At 39.7% G+C, this 20,043-nt stretch overlaps 1 protein-coding gene across 1 annotated transcript in view; it reads right to left on the bottom strand.

Annotated features, from left to right (window-relative positions):
- The window catches only part of LOC126100559 (SH3 domain-containing protein Dlish), a 79,217-nt gene that overhangs the window by 43,485 nt on the left and 15,689 nt on the right, over positions 1-20,043 (bottom strand). The window contains exon 2 of the mRNA XM_049911178.1: positions 12,850-13,040. Coding sequence (XP_049767135.1) covers positions 12,850-13,040 — 191 coding nt within the window. The remainder of the gene's footprint in view (positions 1-12,849; positions 13,041-20,043) is intronic.

A 20,043-nucleotide genomic window follows, 5' to 3' on the forward strand; every position in this document is an offset into this window, starting at 1 on the left:
CGACTTCAGTTTATTGGGAGAGTTTTAGCAAAGAGTGATTGATCTGTAAAGGGGACTGCATGTAGGACACTGGTATGGAATATTCTTGCGCACTTCTCAGGTGTTTGGGATCTGTACAAGGTTGGATTGAAGGATAACATCAAAGCAATTCAGTTACCAGTAGATATGAACAACACGGAAGTATTAGAGAAATGCTTTGGGAACCCCAAATGGGAATCCCTGGAGAGAAGGCGACTTTCTTGTCAAGAAACACTATTGAGAAAATTTAGAGAACCCCCATTTGAAGTTGACTGCCAAACGATTCTACTGTCGCCGACATACATTGTGTGTAAGGACCACAAGATAAGATATGAGAAATTAGGGCTCATACAGAGGCATATTGACAGTCATTTTCCCCTTGTTCCATTTACAAGTGGAACTGGAGAGGAAATGACTAATAATGGTACAGGGTACCCTCCGCCACAGACCATACAGTGGCTTGTGTAGTATCGTTGTAAATGTAGATGAACCTGGTACTGACAGAACTACAGCAACAGATTAAACTGGATTGCCACAAGTTCTGCCAAGTGAAATTCCCTGATATTTCCCTGATTTCCAGACAAGTTTTAGGATTTTCCCTGTCAAATTTTGAGATCTACAGAGTGAGTAAAGACATAAGTTGACAACAAAATGCAAGGTCTTTTGTACTTCTAAATGTGTGAGCAAAAATCTTAAGTGTACACATCAACATCTTTTTGTAATGAACTGTATTTACATGAAGAAAGCAAGCCAAATGGTATGTGTGTTTCATTAAGATCATGTTTCATTAAGATCACGTTTCATTAAGATCACTGATGTTATTTTATTTCAATAAAATGAAACTCATTTGGTGACAAAAATATGCATTTCCTTGGAGTTGCCAGACAGATTTAAAATACCTTCACTGATTTCAGAAATAACTTCAGAGAAAATAGGCTTCTTGAAAGAAGTGTATAAGGAGGGGAAGAGCTGTGTAAAGCAACACTACAGGTGACTGCCAATAAAATGTTCGTTCTAATTTGTTTGTTATTTTTAGTTATTACCATCTCTGTTCTGTCTATTATTTTAGTAGTATTGTGTCTCCCCCTGTTTAGCTGAGTTGTCACATGTTTGCCTACCATGCAGCGGGTCTGGGTTCGATTCCCGGCCAGGTTGGAGATTTTATTCGCTCGTGGACTGGGTGTTGTGTTGACCTCATCACCATTTCATGAACATTGACACCCAAGTCGTCCAATGTGGTGTCACCTGAATGATGACTTGCAACCTGGCAATCGAACTTCCCTGGATGAGATCTCCCAGCCATTAATGCCACATGATCATTTCATTTTATAGGTTTTGAGTGATTTTTCTTTCAAGAAATGTATGAGTAAACAGCATACAAACCGTCAGCGACTGCCACAATTTTCTACTTATTGTCCATACTTTCTAATATCTAGACCCAAAGTCCCAAAATGAACTAAAATAAATTAAATGTCTATCAAATGCCAACTGTACAATGTACTAGCAGTGAGACAGCCGCCTGTGGCCTCCGGCCTGCCGGGGAGCAACACAGTCCTTGGTCCACGACGAAAATACACTGCAGATTATGCCACACACAGACCCAGCCTGTGGGCAGATCGGTAAGACTACATCCGATGGCCATGGCCTGTACATCAGTGTGAAATGATGGCAGGCCCAATCCATAAGAGATACTCACAGAAATGACCTGCAGTTCTGGACTACCAAGGAAGTCCACTTGAGAGGCCAGCTGTTCATGTGTCACAGACACCATGAGGCCAAAGTGATCAATCTAAATAACAGATAACTTGAGCGAATACTCTCAGAATCAATAAAAATGAGGATAGGTGGCAACTCAGCATGAAGAAGATCACTTAGACGCAGGCAGGCACACAGAAAAGACAATCACACTCTCACAACTAAATTTTTGGCCATAGCCTTTGTCAGAAAACGAGAACGCACACAGTTTCACATAATCACTCAGACACAACCTATGCACACATGACCACCATCTCCGGTTGCTGCATCTACAGTCTCTCAGAATCAGATGCAAACAAACCACTCCTCACACCCCCTGCCTGTCATCGGCAGCTGCTAGGCTAGTAGCAAGAAGTGGTGGCAGCACTGACTGCAAGCTGAGGGGAATGGTAGGAAGGGGAAAAGCAGTAAGAATGAGGCAGTCGGGAAGCAGGGCAAGTACTCAGTTGTGCCCAGCCAGTGACGATGAATGACATCTCTCTAAACAAACCATTTCATCTACTAAGACAAAAACGAGATGTTTCCAGTGTTATTTTTTCAAATTTCCATGATATTTCCCTCATTTCCCTGACATGTTTGAAATTCCCTGATATTACCTGATTTCCAGAACTTGTGGCAACCCTGTTAAACTAGAGTGACTGTTCTAAATTATTAACAGAAGTCAAGATATAATAACCATGAGGAACACACACAATGAATGAAGTCATGCCAAAATTAAACATAATGTAAAAAGCTGTTAATTGAGCCACCTTTTGTTTAGTTTTTCAAAGAAAGTGTAATACACTCCCTAAATTCCCCCAACATAACAACATAAGCATAACAATTAGACATTTATTTGAAACATAGTACTCAGGTTTTGTATAATTCATAAACGCCAAGCTTTAACAGACCATTTCAGTCAACATCCATAATAACGTGTTATCAGTTAAATTAAACAAGATTTTCAAGTCATAGTGTGATTCTTATGTTTTTAAAAATCCTATCTCAAGAAAGTAATACCCAGAAAACACACTAAATTACTAAGAGATAAAAAGACACACTCATTAAAACATTTATCCTCTTTCGAACTCAATAAATAACACTACATCCGTAGAGAGTGCAACAATTTTTGGAGATCCCATACATTTTCAAATATTTGTTCTTCTCAAAAGAAGTTTAAATCTAAGTTTTGGTTTTGTACATTGAGCTCAGATATCCAACAACAGATTTTATTGTATATGCGTCAGTCAACACAAAGGAATATCTATGGTCAACATATACTGAAAAGTTCAAGTAAACAATACTATGCATCTGATCACACAACAATATATTCTTCAGGACTGTTTCCCTTTGTAGTTACATTGAACATTTCCTGATCTGTAGGGCACGCGCTATCATTACATACAGTCCACATCCCTCCCTTGACTTTCACTCATCCTATTATTCCGATCCACATACAGGAGAGATGTCACAAGAGGATCTCTGTTACTGATCTGCAAGTAATTTTATTAGCAGATGTTACCAGTTGTTCAGACTGTTAACAGAAAACAATGTTATCTGCTGTGAAGTATTGCTACTAGAAAACCGTCGCAAAATCCAGAAAGCTTTGGGTACATGTTTCTTTTCCAATGACTCCTATTTAATCTAGAATGTAAATAAATGTCATATAACCTTCAGGCAAGAAAACAGCATCATATCACTGGTACATTAACAACAAATTGTCTTCATGTGCAAGACATCCATCAAATGCTCCAGATAAAGTCTGATGCATGAATTCAGTATCATAGTTGTGCAAATGGCAGATTCAAATTTACTGAAAGAATCACGTATGTAGTTATCATTGGATCTGAGACTGAGGGTTCACTTTTGTGCGTCAGGCAGTGGTATATATTCTGCATCTCTAAGAGGAGCCAAACACAGACCAAATGAATTACCTTTAAGTGTGTATCTTTTTTTTTTTTTTTTTTTTTTAAGTTGAGCTTGAAATTTAATTGGACAATATTTCCTGAAATATCATTCGACTATCAGAGGTGAAGTACTAAATCCAAAAGCTGGGATCAGGCTGCAAGAAAACCAACATTTATGGCAGAAAGATATACTGTAAATAAATAAAAAATTAAAAATAAAAAAAGCTCATGACAAAATTACAGTGGATTTTTAATGGATGTAAAAAGAATACTCAGAATTTAAAATGGGGTTTCTGAAAGGAAGCCCTCTGAAAAATAAGCTTGGTTAACAGAACTCAGTTAAGGCAAACAAACTACCTACATAAACCAATTTCTGGTAATAATGAAGAAGTAGAAGATCATAATATCAAACTAGCTTCAACAATACTACAAGGAGGATAGTTGCTTCTCACAATATAGTGGAGATAGATACATCCAATAGCTGCTTATTCATGACAGACTGTTTCAGCCTTTATCGCCATTGCCAAGTACATCTAGACTGATAAGACATCCATATTACATCACTAGTGAACTGACTTTTTTAACATAACTATTTTAATAAGATGGTAAATGATGAAGGTATGTTGAAAATAAAATGTTACTTACAGTGACAATAGTCTGACAGTTCCACTCTTACAATATTGTGAATAAAGATTAGTTATTATAAAGCAGCTATTGGGTGCATCTATTCTAATACTCATGTCTTTATCAGAAATATATCATGCTGCTAGCCCTAAAGAAGAAAAACTTCAGTTCTTTACACAGGACTAAATACAAAAATTTCTGAACCAGCCAGCAGATGTCTTGCCTGCTTTGTAGATTATGGAAAGCCATTTAACAATGTTAAGTACCAAATACTTATTAATCAGTTTAAACTCACAGGTTTTGACAGTAATGACATCAAGTCATGTGGGTGAATATGATCCATGCCTGGATAGCTCAGCTGATAAATACATTGCTTGCGGAAGGCAGAAAACTGGGTTTAAGTTCTAGTCTTTAACATAGTCTCAGCTTTCCACGAAGTTTCAAAACTGTGCATGCATCACTATAAAGTGAAAGACTCATTCTGAAAAATAATGGTTATTAGCAAGAAGAGAATACACAACTTGGTTATCAATTTGGATGGGAATGTACTTGGGGTAATCAGTAAAATCAAACACCCATGATTCAAGCTAACAGAAAAATGTAATCACAATGAAAAGAAAGTACTGGAATCAATATTCTACGGCAAAGACTGAAACATCCCTACACATAATAACGATCTCCAGTCAAGCATCCATCGAACTGTAAAATTCAATATGTTACCAGTACTGTTGAACGAAATAGAAATTTAGACAATTAAAACATCTTTCATCAAGAGGCTTTAGGAAGACTATATTTCACAGTATGGTGCATGGAGGAGGGAACTGTGAATACCAACTTTACTTCCACCCTTTCCCATTCCACTTGCAAACAGTCTGCAGGAAGAAGATTGTTGGTACGCCTCCATATGAACTAGAAACTAATTTTAGGTTTATGGTCTTTTCAAGATAGCTAAGTAAGAGGAAATAGTGTATTGGTTGATTCTGCTACAATCATAAGCTCTCAGTCAACAATAAACCAAACTGTGATGCACAAGAATCCTCTGTAGGGTCTGCCACAGGAGCTGGATGAACATCTCTGTGAAGCTTTCACATTCACTATGTGAAGCTGTGACTAAATGCACTGCCCTTCTTTGGATTTTCCCCTGTCCTCTACCAATCCTATGTGGTACAAGACCCAGACTGATGAGCAACATTGAAGTACTGGTCGAATGAAGGTTTTGTAAGCTACCTCCTTGGGTCAACTACACTTACTGAGATTTCTTCCAATGAATCTTCTGACATCTCCCTTACCTTTGATTAGTTGTTTGTGATCATAGCACTTAAAAAGTTCTCCAAATGTATACTCACAAATATTTTATCCACTACAACATGTACATATATTGTTAATAGTAATGATACTGTAACATCTGCAGATTTCTCTCTGTTATGAACAATACGCTGTATCGTTTACTATAAACTCTTCAATCCATTCATGAAGCTAGTCTGATATTCCCCACACCCGCATTTTGTTCATTAACATTCTTGCAAAATGGTACTGAGCACCACCTGCAACTGAAGAAAAACAGAACACTCAGATGCCAGTACCTACTGCCCTCTGAGTGAACATAGTGAGCTGCATTCCACATGATCATTATTTGCTAAAGATCCCATGAGTAGGCTGTATAACCAAAGACAAGGTCCTTTACTGTGCTGAAAAAATGTTTTTATCATAACTACTATCACACACAAGAAAGTTATCACATTTGGTTTCAATTGTTTTTTAAGCTATAAGCAACTCATTGTAAAAGGAAAATGTGGACCTGGTCGGAGAAGGGTTTTATGGCTGCAGAATCTTGAAGAGGGGAGCGGCCCAAAATTCCCAGTATTGGCACATTGATTGGATTAGCCCAGAATAGAGAACAATACTCCATTATGGTTTTCAACTTTCTGTAAGCAGATAGAACATAAAGAAGAAGACTGTATGTACCATTTAAATGTAAGATCTATGAGATCAGTTTGAGAGAATTACTGTATCAACTACACAAACGATGAGTAAACCTGCAAAAGGGGGAAGTTACTGAGAACAGGAGACTACTGGAGGCAAGGAGGTTGAATACTGTAAATAACAAGAATGAACATGCAGGATAGATAATCTGACTACAAAACTACTCAATGACAAAAACATTAATAATGAAAGGGAATTATCACATATTGGTGACACTGTCTGTATGAAGCATGTGTGGAAAGGAAATAAGCAGGACATGTGCAAAACCAAAAGGGTTCCCTTTAATATCTCAACAACATCGAAATTAAGTCTATCAATATTCTGTCAAGAATTGGAAGAAATTCAGTATATAATGAAGGATTGAAGGGGAAGGAAGAGAGATGAAGGAAAAGGACTGACAAGGTCTGGCAAAGGGGAAGAATTCAGGAAAGTCAATCAAAACCTTTGGTCAGGGATACTTCGGACACAAAATGGGAAGGAACGACTGACTGTTGGGACCTGTACCAGATGAGATTTGAAAACCTGAAAGGTGGAAGATAGGGTACTGAGCAAGAGAGCTTACAGATGAAACAGCTTGTATGAATTAATAATAATGGAAAGTTAAGTGCATTGAAGGTGATAGAGGCAGAGAGAGAGAGAGAGAGAGAGAGAGAGAGAGAGAGAGAGAGAGAGAGAGAATCAGGAAATAAAAGATACTGAGACAGGAATAGTTGCTGAGAAGAAATGCTGAGACTGAAGAAATTAAAATAAATTAAGGCCAGGATGGTAGCAATAACAAGGAGGAGAATCCAGATGGCCCATGAGGTAAAACAGGCACCAAGGTCATGACTCATGTTTTAGAGAATGCTCTCCAACAGGATATTGTCTGTTGCCAGTATACCTCCTCTGTCTATGTCCATTCTTCTGAACTGATAACTTGGTGATAGTCACACCAATGTAAAAGGCCAAACTGTGTTTGCATAACAGCTGGTAGACAATATGCATCATTTCATAGGTGGCTCTCCCTTTGACAGTACATGTTTTGCCAGTTACACGGCTGGTATGGGTGGTGATAGGAGGGCGTATAGGACAAGTCTTACTGTGGATACAGTCAAAGAAGTAGGAGCCATAGGGTAGTGAAAAAGGTGCAGAAGCAGCATAGAGTCTGACCAGGATACTGTGGAGGCAGGGTGGGCACGAAAAAGTTATCCTTGGTACGGTGGGCAACACACAATATCCTGCTGCAGAGCATGTTAGACAACATGACAGTCGTGACCTCGGTGCCTGTTCCACCACAAGCGCCATCTCGATTCTCCCAGACACCAGTTTTGAGAAACTCTGCAGGAGTTCTTGCTATCCACCTAAGTTTAATTTATGTTAATTTCTTTGGTTTCAGCATTTCTTCTCAGAATTATTCTTTCCTCCATATTGTTCATTTTCTTACCTGTCTCTCTTTTTCCCTGCCCCCACCTCTACCACATACAATGCACTCAGCATTCTGCTCTTATTAACTCTTATACAATGTTTTGTCAATAATTTCCATTGCATTTACCACCCTATCTTACATCTTTTAACATCTTTAAGTACTCAGGATTTCAAGTCTCATTTGGTGCACTCCCAACAATCAATCTTCACTTCTCATCCCATCTGGTGAGTCTCCCCTGATCCAAGGTTCAGGTTGACTTTCCCAGACTCTCTCCATTTCCAAAAACTTACCAGGCCATTTCCTCCATCCCTCTTCCTTCCCTTTCAACCCTTCTGCCAGAAGAAGGAGCCACTGGCTTCTCAAGCTTGCAAATTTCCTTAACCTTTACATGTTTGTGTCCTGCCACTGCTTGCTGAATAGATTTTTTGTCTATCCAGTTATGTTATTTAGGTTGCAAGGCTAGTGAAGTGAACTGAATCTACAAGATGTGAGCTAAAGAGCTAAAGACAACAGGATTAACTTGAAATCGCAAGGAATGTGACACCAGCACAATATGATGAACACAGAAATGATATTACAGGTATGCAACTGCCTGTTATCACAGTCTGCCTGTAGTTTTGCTGCAGACTGCATACATATGAATGAATGGATGACTTCTTTTGCGCGCAATGCTCCTAATACAATACCAGAGAAATATACTGACACAATGTCCTCAACAAGACAGACAGTGATAAGCTATCTGAAAACAAATCACTCTTCTCATAAACCTACAGGCAAATGGGTCGTACTAATATGTTGATTACCTAAAGTTATATCCAAGTACACCATTAAGGTGCCCAAGGACAGCATCACTATGTAACACAAACCTGTTTGCCTTTTTGACAGCATGTGCACATTACAGGATAGAAATTCAACCCATCTAAAAATAGTCATTCATGTGAAACTTAGCCCACCATCTTCAGTACAACTGCAAATGAGAGTACACACTATCACTCACTTGGCCCTATCTACTATCTACCCCACTTAAATGGTTCAGCTCAATATATTCAACTTCACTGCCTCTACAAGAAGGGTAGTAGATATATTCACACCCAAGAAAATAAAATGCAACCTGTACCAGTCCACAACAGAGCAACATTCTCAAAATTGTTTTATGTATCCAGAATCTCTCTCTGGAACAACCTGCCCAAGCAGCAATGAAAGGCCTTTTGAGTTTTAATAAACAGTTCATAGCCCATTTTCTATCACAACACTACTAACATGTACATGTCTGTAGCGCATTCCATTCTGGCCATCCTCTCACCCCTCCTCATTTCCCACAGTCTAAATGAAACACTTCTCTTTCTAAAAATATGCAGTTACAGTCATATCAACTCTCCTGCTCTACCATTATTCCTCTTGCTCAAATGATAACACCACTTTTTCAAAAATACAATAGATATTAGTGTTATGATGAAGGTTTCCTATTACCAAATCTTCTGCAACTATTACCATTCACAGCATCAATTAGAATAAATTGAATAATTGCTGCTTTAATGTTCAAATAATGAAATCATAACAACTTACAGAAATGGAGAAGACTGAGAAAATAAAACACACCAATGTTAGCGATCCCTTCATCAACTGCCGACTTACTGATGAATAGAAACAAAGACAACATTTGGCAATGTACATCAAGAGAAAATTCACTCAGCAGTAATCTCTAAGGAAGGGAGGAATGACTGAAGGATGGACAGATTTAACATCTTAGAAACAGCATTGGGAATGTCACATTAGTTCATGTCAAACGAGGATGGGGATGGAAATTAGTAGTGTCTTGTAGACAGAATCATCTGGTTATCTTAAATAATTTAGGGAAACAAAACTGAAAGCTACATTAGTATGGCTAAACAGGGATGTGAATCACATTGCTCCTGAATACAAAAAAGCTGCCATTTTCAGGTCAAGGAATTTAGCTGTCTACATAGGTCTACTGCAGAAATTAATTACTACGAGAAAATGTAATATATTTAGGCCTACTTCTCAAAGAAATCAGTTATGCACTTTCACTAGTCTAGAAAAACAATGGAAGCTACTTGAGTGTATATAATGATAAGACTCAAACAATACAAAATTTCTCTCGGAAAGGATTCCAAAACAAAACATGCATTTCTGTTACATTCACAATAGTCAACCTCTTTTTTTTAAGGCTTTCTGTGTGTACTGATTTACACTCCATCAAGCAGATTGATTTAGGCACACAAGCTTGAAGCATTGCACACAATAACAAACACAAACTGTGAAAGGACACAACACAAGCAAACCGAAAAGAGTAATACAAACGAAATCAAACGCAAACACTCACTCAGTGCACAAAGATAGCTTAAAACAACTCACAAACCCAACGAGTGCAAAAGAAATTATCAGAAGGACAGAGAAAAAATAAAACACAAAGCAAGAAAGGCATGAGTGCATATCTGCACACTGATGTTAGTAATGAAGTAGGTCCTCTATTCAGGAAATGTAACTGAAAAAGCGGAAGTTCAATAAATGCATAAAACTGCCAGTGCATGGGAAAAAGAAATGCTGAAGGAAACAAAAATCAAGAAATTCAATAAAACAGGCAATTACCAGCTGACGTCCAATGACCGCCAATCCATCTAAATAGGCCAAATCTCCATATTTTCAAAATCGAGGACAGCAGATCATCCAACCAGACATACCTAAAAATCCTCAAATTCAGCAATTCACAACGTGACAACAGAATGAAAAAAAAAAAGAGTAAAATTATCTATTAAGAGCATTTGTTAATTTTTTATTTGATTGGATATATATATTCAACACCACACATACACACACACACACACACACACACACACACACACACAAGAATCTCTTATTTTAATCCATACCTGTTAGAAACAAACATAAAGGTGTACACATAGGGCACATACAGGTACATGTAATGTTGACTACAATTTATTAGACAATTGTCAGGAAACTTAACAGAACACCCGAAAATCACTAGCTGCAAGCAAATTAATGAAATTTTATTTCTGAATTTGATTAAGTTAAAGTGTACACCTGTATCCCACCATATAAATATATAAAATATGTATAGAAAAAAAATTCCCCAGGAGTAGTACGCATGAATTGCATGAAAATATTTTTGTTGCAAATGATAAATAAGATCAGCATCAAATATGAAACAAGCATCACCTATTATAAATACAATTCACTCATAGTATGAAATTGTGCATAAATACCATTACAAATTAAGCAATTAGCAATACAGATTTTTGTATTTTTTGAAAACAAATGATGTATTTTAGCCACCATTATACATTAAAGGAGGAACCAAGGATGTATAGGATGATGTTCTTTATTCTTTTTCTGTTATTGTTGGAATCACAAACGATGGTGGCCGAGTTTTAACTTGTTCTGTGCCAATGAGGCAATGTGCGGGAGTACTGCTGGGCTGCGCCCATCTGACTTCAGAATGCACTTAAGGGTCCAGAAAATGTGGACTGGAGACGTTTGCATGTGTGTGTAATCTAAATGTTTGTATTTGGTGTTTGTGTGTGTCATTACTCGCTAAAGCGGCGCAAAAGTGTTAATTTTGGGCGTTTATGAGAAGCTCAAGGTGATTCTTAGGTATTTTTTTTTTATTTTATTGATTTATCTTTAATTAGAGTGTAAATAGATGGCTGTTTCAGTAAGTCTCGGATATGCGTGTCTGGAATATCTGCCAGCACCTGAGGGAATCCAGAAAGTTTTGCTCTTGAAGGCTTAGGAGGGTGGTGCCTGGCACCGTATACCATAATTTCAAGCCATACAGGATGACCGTAAGTATGGCATCTGTCTATTTCAAGGTCCAGGTATGTGACTGAGTCACACCACAACACGTCTCATCCATCTATAGTATGTTACCATTCGAGAAGCTTAACTTTAGTTGTAAAATATATAGCCTGGCACTTGGTAGAGTTTATTTTCACCTCTCAAACACTAAACCATTGTGCGATTTTGCCTAACTAGTCCTGTAATTTATGGTGAATAAAGAAAAGGTTGGTGCTGCTCTTGTAGATGACAGTGTCATCAGCATATAGGATTACTTCACCACTGACTTGCTTGGCTATGTTGTTGAGGTAGATGGTGTATAGGACTTCACCTAAGACTGAACCTTGTGGAATTCCTGCCACAATCGCAGGTAATGCTCTGTTACCTATGAAAAACTGACATCTAACAAACAGATCAATGGTCCACACTGAATGTTCTAGGCAGCATAATTTATGAGTTTGTACGTAAGGCTGTCATGACAGATGTTGTCCGATGCTTTCTCGATATCTACATTGCAAATTTCCTGACAGCCAATGAATGTTCAGTGGTTTTCTGGGTGCTCTGCTGCGAATGTTGCAGTCAACACTAGCATTAAATGTGATCACAGTGAGATATTTACTGAAGTTTTACTCTTTTTTTTGTGATTTATCATGGCTAATGATGAGACGAAACGATGAATCCTACACAAGCAAGTGAGAGACGTAATTTGCCGACTACATGCTTTCACCAAGCGCATGTATGCATGTACCGAAACTTTCGCTTGGAACAGCAAACAATGCAATCCCAGTCCATGTTTTGAGCTGGGCGAACTGCCATCATTTGTGGTTCGAACTGCGTATCTCATGTCATGAGGTAATTAATACCGGGATACTTTTGTAGATCTACTACAAATGAATTAACAAATTATTTACTGTTTCACATCAGGATTCCAGCTAGTATTCACTTGAAATAACCAAGAACTATCTAAAACACAAACAGCCAAATTGAAATTCTAACAACAGTTCTCTCAATTGTTTAATAAGTGTATTCTTACTCCATCATCTTTCTCTGTTATTTAACATACTATATTTACTATATTTGGACTAAGTGCAAACTCGTCATTATTTTAAAATATTTTTAATTCTTTGTTCTTGATCTGGATATATTTTCCACTTGTATTAACATCCTTGGTAACAGCATTGTTTTGTCGCTTATTTTTTCCTATACAACAGTGGTTTGCTGCTCCAAACTTGTGCAATGTGTGTAGCTACGAACCTGTCACCTGAAGGTTACAATTATGACGTGGGTCTTGGTCTGCTAAAAATAGTTAAAACAAGGGGGCAAGATTTTTAGGAAAGGTAAAATGTAGATTCACAAACAGACCTGTCCTCTCTTCACTTCTAATTCATCATCGACACAGGGTGTGAAGTCGTGAAGCACAACCATCTTGCTATCTGGAGCCAGGCCATTCTCCTTTTCGATTCCAACTCGAACCAAAGTCTCGATCGAGGCACTTCCTGTGATGCGGCCCATTCCGGGAGTACGAACCAAGTCCTTGTCCGCATCTCCTGATGCTGTTCAGGTGACAGAGAAATTTTCTTCCATGAAAACTTTCTATGATACAGGATCAAAATATAGAAAAGTGTATAAAAGCACATACAGATACAGGTATTAGTCCCTCTAAATGGTAGTAATGTTTGGAACAGTAGCTAATTCAAAAACCTGTTTCTTTGGATGGTAATCAGAAAAAGAGTTACTGATGAGTGCAAATGTGTGTATGTCATTCATGAGTACAGTAGAACAATTGTTCTTTGGTGCAGTATGTTGAGAGTGAAATCTTGCCTCTCAACCTTTCCAATTACTCTTTCCTTTCTTTATTTAGCACCTAAACAACAATATCCCCCCCCCCCCCCCCAGAAGCAATTGCTCACTGCTTCCTCTCCTTCTACTTGAGTGATTGGGCAGCAGCTTCTGTTACCGATGAGCATTAATCTTTTCTATTTTACTCACATTATGTATACTAAACTAGCCAGTAAACCATTTTCCCTCAAACGTATATCATGTGTAAGCGATACATCCAATATCTGCTTGGAAGTAGCAATGAGCATTCCATGAATTGCATTCCTGCCATGGAAATGGGAGCCTTCCTAAGAATTGTTAAAACAACAACTGAATAATTGTGAAACTGAAGTGTGAGGGCCTTTTGAGTTGGATAATTAACTTGTTTGCAGAAACATGAATACATCACACTAATATGAATTGTTCATGTATTTAAAGTACAACAAATATATCACATGTTCAGCTGCAAATTATTTGGAAAGTTTATTCTTAAAATATGGTGTAAATAAGATAACAGTTTTTGGGTTTAAAGGAGATATTACAGCTTTGGCGACAAAGTCCAGAAGATCAATAAAGGAAGTACATGGTCAAACAACTCTCATACAAATGTAACAACCACCATACAATTCAAGAAACAGTTAAACTGGAGGATCATGCAAAACACCATAACACAGTGCTGTGTGTGCCTCAAATAGGATGGTTAATATCTCACTTTATTGATGTTAAAAGACCTATTTCATACAGTGGGAAGATATTCTATACTCGTAGCCCTTTGCCAGTTACTATGATTTTGGTTTTAAATTGCCGCATCATGTAATCAGCCAACGGCCTTGCCTCAGTGGTAACACTGGTTCCCGTTAGATCACTGAAGTTATGCACTGTCAGGCTGGGCTAATACTTGAATGGGCGACCACCCAATCTCCCGAGCGCTGTTAGCTAGTGGGCTGCACACAGCTCTTATGAGGAGCTACTTGATTGGGAAGTGGCAGCTCCTGTCTCATAAACCGACATACAGCCAGGAGAGTGGTGTGCTGACCACATGCCCCTCCATATTCGCACCCAGTGACACCTGCGGGCTGAGGGTGACACGGCGGCCAGTCAGTACTGCTGGCCTGTTAAACAATGTTTTGAGTTTTGTTATAGCCATTTTTATGGGTTTGTGAACACTAGTGTATTTCCTGATCTTATCTTTAAGGAAACATGATCTAGTTATCATAGAGAATAACCCCATGCACTAAATCATAGCTTTATTAAAACAAAACAGTGTTTTATGTAGGTAATTGGGGTTTACAGGGTGGAAATGTTGGAAAAAGTTGGTATACAGGGTGACCCAGAAGGAATGGTTAATATGCGCAGGGATACGACAAGAATGACCATTTGAAGCAAACAAATCTTGTGAACATCGGCTCTAAAATGTATACCATAAGAGCTACAAGCACTACATCATCTTCGCTACTACGAAACACATCTTTTCTACTGAACAAGTGCTCGTAGCCCATATGGTATGCACTTTAGAGTCAAGGTTTACAAGACACTTTTTGCTTCGAATGATTGTTGCTGACATATCCCTGAATATTGATCCTTCCTCCTGGAACACACTGTAAGTAGGTGAATGCTTTTTAATTAGGTTAGCCAGTCTCTGCCACAAATCTTCCTAGCATTTCTAAACCTCTGGCCTAAACAATTTGGTCAGAGTTCTATGTTGTTGCATTTGCCTTCATACAAATCTGATACTGAACCACAACAGCCTATATGGAAGTAGAGACATCTACAGCGAGGCCACCAACATTCTCCCAGCTGCAGGCCACCGCTTGATGGGAATAGAGTCAAACCAATGCCTGCCTAATCAATGAGACACTGGACACCTGCCAGCACCAGGCACTTGTTTAAACTGGGCAGTACGCAACCACTCGGTCAGTAGTGCAACAATCAACATAAGGCTGCCACATATCTCACAGCGAAGCCAAGATTTGCTCACCATACAAGGCCTTGGCACTATTGGCACAGAAGCTATTACCATCCTCGTGACACTGCTTCTTGTCACTCGTGGGCCGCTAGATCAATACTCTGGGCTGAGAAATCAATGCCTGGCAACATCCTTGGAATGCAGAGGCCATGGGACGACACTGGGCCATGCCATTGATGGCATGCAACAGTAATTAGCTTGTTGCAGTACTGAAAAGTTTATGTTGTCTGTGTTGCTGCAGCCACCTTTATCTCCGAGGTACAACCATAGCACTTGCCAACTTTTGGAATCCACAATGCCCCACATCCTGACCATCAGAAGAACGGTTCTCTCTTCCCCCTGCAGCACTTACTGCGCTCCTGACCGACACTACATTACTCCAAGAAGGGAAGAGTGCAATAGTGCGTGCCAATGACGGGCTCGATGCTGAAGTCTGAATGCTTGCAATCACAAGCTCAGAACTTACACTGTGCCAGCAGCTCCATCCATCCCTTGCTGGAGTAATAACCAGCATTTGAAGACTTCTGATTGCACCTGACAGGCCACGTAATGGCCTATGTCACAACAAGACTTGCCTAAGCATGTATAAAGCTGCCCATCTAGCCAGTCTCAGAAGATTGATCAGCTGAGCAGTGCTACTGGGCCTAGCTCTGTGCCATGAGCTACTGCACTGTTAGAAGACTCCAATGGCCACCATGTGTCCGCAGCAAAGTCGCACTTAGTGTCAAAGGCATTGCCACCTAGTGAGCACTTTCTCACGTAAGCAGCTTGCATCCTAGCTGTGTGTGAAGCACTGCTGGCCAGCTGCCAAGAACATCATGCCAAGTGGAAACAAGGCCATGCCAAACCATGTTGGAGACAAGAGTGCACCTACATGACTATTCAAGTTTAGTAGATTAATAAATAAATGTTTATGTTGACTATATGTTTGTCTGCAGCTTCCCACAACGTCACTCCTTCTACCAAACCATCAAAAGAACCCACAACGCCTAGGTGAAAGAGCCATCGCCATCCTGACCACTAGAAGAACCGCTCTTCCCCTCCACTCTGTAGCAGTCTGCATCTCAGCCCACCACATTTTTGTGCCCAATAGTGAACACACATGCAACCACCCATACATCCACAGTGGTGGGATTGGCAAAGGTGCTACGATCACAGAGAAAGCAATTAAGCAGCATGGGTTTATTGTAACTGCTTTGTTTCAATTTTCCTGGTTTTGTGTCTGTCCCCCTTTTCCCTTTCCGAGTAGAATTAGTCAGGAATGTAGGCGGATGTATTCTGGTGGCGTATAGGCAACTGTAAGTAGGTCATGTAAGAGGTGGACGAGTGTACACACAGTTTATTGTTGTCATGTAGGTTATTAAGAGTTCTCCAAGGTCTACGCTAGTAGATATAAGGAATAATGTGAGACAGTGTCGTTTCAGGAAGCAGGAAATCATGAAGGATATAACCGAGATGTTCAGACACCAGACTTTGAGGAAAATATTTACACTGTGGAAGGCGACTGCAGTGTCAGTACCAGGCAGTCGACACATCAGCACAGGGTAAACCAGATGACCGTGTGGAATGTTCTCCATGACAACTGCTACTATCCTTATCACTTACAGCATGTGCAGGGCTTACTAGCAACAAACTTTCCACATCAGGAGCAGTTTTGTCATTGGTTTCTTCACCAGGCAACCATGAGTCCAAGATTTCTGTCATCCATCCTATTGACAAATGCACGAAATGGTATCTTCGCTGTTCGTAACAGTCATCTGTGGGATAGATGCAGAACCCCCATGTTATAGTGACAGCGAATCAACAGCATCGGCACAGCCATAATGTGTGGGCCGGGATAACTGGCAACCGCATTTTGGGATCATCTTTCTTCCCCATCACCTAACAGGCCAGAACTCTCAGCATTTCTCTTGGATGACTGCCTCCCCTGCAGGAAGAAGAGTGATTGATGATTCAAAGGTTTATGTGGCTGCTACATGATGGTGCAGCAGCCCGCTTCGCCGTTAATGTCAAGCCGCATCTCAATCACGTCTTCTCTGGTCAACGGATTGGATGAGGGAGTCAAGCTCGTTCACCGTATCTCTATCCATGTGATTTATGGTTATGGGGACATTTCAAAAGTATTGTGTATGCAAAGCACATTCCTGATGTGGAGACACTGGAGAAATGTATTCATGCTGCCTTTGAAACTGTTTGGGTGCAGCCTTGCCGATGTGATCTTGTGAGACAGAACATGCTACAGTGTATACACAGATGCGTTGAGGCACATGGAAATCATTTCCAGCACATACTGTAACTGTGGCCGCATGGTACAGTGCGTATTAGACCACAGTCTCTGTAACAATGTATGATATAACAAATGGTCTCTAGCATGGAAAGTTCATTAGCCCTTGAAAGTCTCTTCGGGTTTGCTGCCGGATCCTAAAATCAACTCGATTCAATATTTTGATGATCCAACTGTTCACCATTTTCAGGAGAAAGCTGCTTCTGCTGCTGAGTCCCACTGAGAACTGCAGGACTCATTAGTAGAAACAGTGTTCTCCTGAAAATTGTGAACAGCTGGATCGCTGAAATATAGAATCGAGTTGATTTTAGGATCCAGCAGCAAACCCAAAGAGACTTTCAAGACTTATTACACTGGGAAAGACTACGAAGTCACTTCACTTCATTAGCTCTTTTTTGTTCCATATTCTTTCATCAGTCAAGTCCTAGAGATTGTACACGGAGGAAAAAATCACCCTGTATTCTGCAACATGATATTTTGCTAAGTGTGATAACAAAGTTAAAGAGGTTAAGTGATGCTTTTAAAGGTTATAGGACAGCACCTAAGAGAGAGGGCATATAGTTTCATAATGTTTTAAGACTCCCAGATCCCCAAACTCCTATCCTCATGAGAGAGTATAACACTGTTGCCAAATAGGAAAGTGAACGCCGTGAACTGTAAGTGTTTTATGGACTAGCTTTGTCTACAGACTCAGTGGGTCCATATTGAAGATTTTGCAGGAAGCAGTGAGCAGACTCTGAAAACTGGACCTAAGCATGAACTGGACAAGACCAACCAGTGCAGTCAAGTGTAGTAATGCATCTCATAACTTGTGTCAGTTTATAGAACCAGCCAGTGACTAGTAGTATACAAACCACAGAGAGATTTGTTATTCATAATTGTGTCTGACTTTCTGAGCCCACAAAGGTGGAAAGCGAAGATAGTGTAAATATAAATAGGGCAATGAAGAGTCCAAACATACCACAGCTAATCTACTGTGTTACTCTGGACTTGTGATTGGGATTTTGAACAGTGTAACCTTATATATGTATGAGGCTCTGATTCAGCCAAACTTAACCAATGAGGAATTCAGTGGGCCAAATCACTCAAGGAGGGAAGGAGCATAGCAACACAAGATCAAGCCAGGGTGTGTTGCCAAAATGCAGGATTTGCCAACACCCGTAGGCTCAACACTAATGCCACTCTGCAGCTCAGCAACTATAGGCCAGACACTAAGGCAATGTCGGCATTTCAAGACATTTCAACAGCTCTTGGCAGACCATGTACAAAATCAATGCAGTAACAAGATTTGCCCAGGTGTGTATAAAGCAGCCCACCAGGCTGGACACATCGCCACAGCTGGGCTTCATACCAGCATCTGCTGTTGTTGCCTTCCACCATGAGGTTGCCAGCATATTTCCTGTTACAGGCTACCATCAGAAGGGGTGATGGTTGAATTGGTGCCCTCTTAGTAACCAAGACATTGAGAATCTTCTAGCACCTAACAGACGCTTCAGTTGGGCAGAGTGGAAACTGCACCACCAGCAGCATAACGGCGGCATATGGCCGCCACAATCTGAAAACATTGCTGAGGTTTCCTGGCCACGCAAGACATTGGTACTACTAGGTTACCAGCTATCACCATCCTCATGACACAGCTCCATGCCACTGTAACCACGAGACTGATGTTAGGTTACCAGCTATCACCATCCTCATGACACAGCTCCATGCCACTGTAACCACGAGACTGATGTTTGACCACTTCTGTGGAACAAGGATGCCATATGACAATGCTGAGTGATGCCACCGGATGAGGGCACACACTTATGACTGTTGTAGCTTGTTGGGAGTAATTAAGAGTTAACATACATGCTGTCTGTTTTGATGTAGCCTTCTCCACTTCTGACTCCTATAGCTCTTGCCAAATCTTCAAACCCCCAACACACACGGTTGGAAAGCCCTACATCCTGACAACTAGAAGAACGACTCTTCCATTCCCCTGTAATGGTTATTGCAGCCTTGACCCACTACACATCGTTAGAAAACTGTTTAGTATGCAAACACATTTTGTAAACATTTTAATACAACACAACAAGGACAAGTGCTGAATACTGAAAAATACAAAGAGCACTAAATGATTCTCAAATCACCCAGGTCATGGCATCCATGTATGAGTTATCATATTAAAACTTTGTGTATTTGTTTGATACACAATATCATGGATTTTGGCCAATTTTTATAATACATATCTTAATTATATTCATAGTAATGAAATCAAATGTAATGTTCTGCACAATTTTGTTTTTCAATGTTTCCCCTTCTGAAATGCAATGACTTTTTTCTCACACAAACAGCACACATCTTACATAAAAAAATTGAAGCTGGAAAAATGAGAGGATATAACATTTTATGTAAAAAACTGGAAAAGGGGGGGGGGGAGCAAATAAGCAGAACCTCTGTTTCTAACAAAGATGTACAATAGCAAACAGAAAAGTTTCTTCAGACCTAA

This window comes from Schistocerca cancellata, chromosome 9 (genome assembly GCF_023864275.1).
Source record: "Schistocerca cancellata isolate TAMUIC-IGC-003103 chromosome 9, iqSchCanc2.1, whole genome shotgun sequence".
NCBI lineage: Eukaryota > Metazoa > Arthropoda > Insecta > Orthoptera > Acrididae > Schistocerca > Schistocerca cancellata.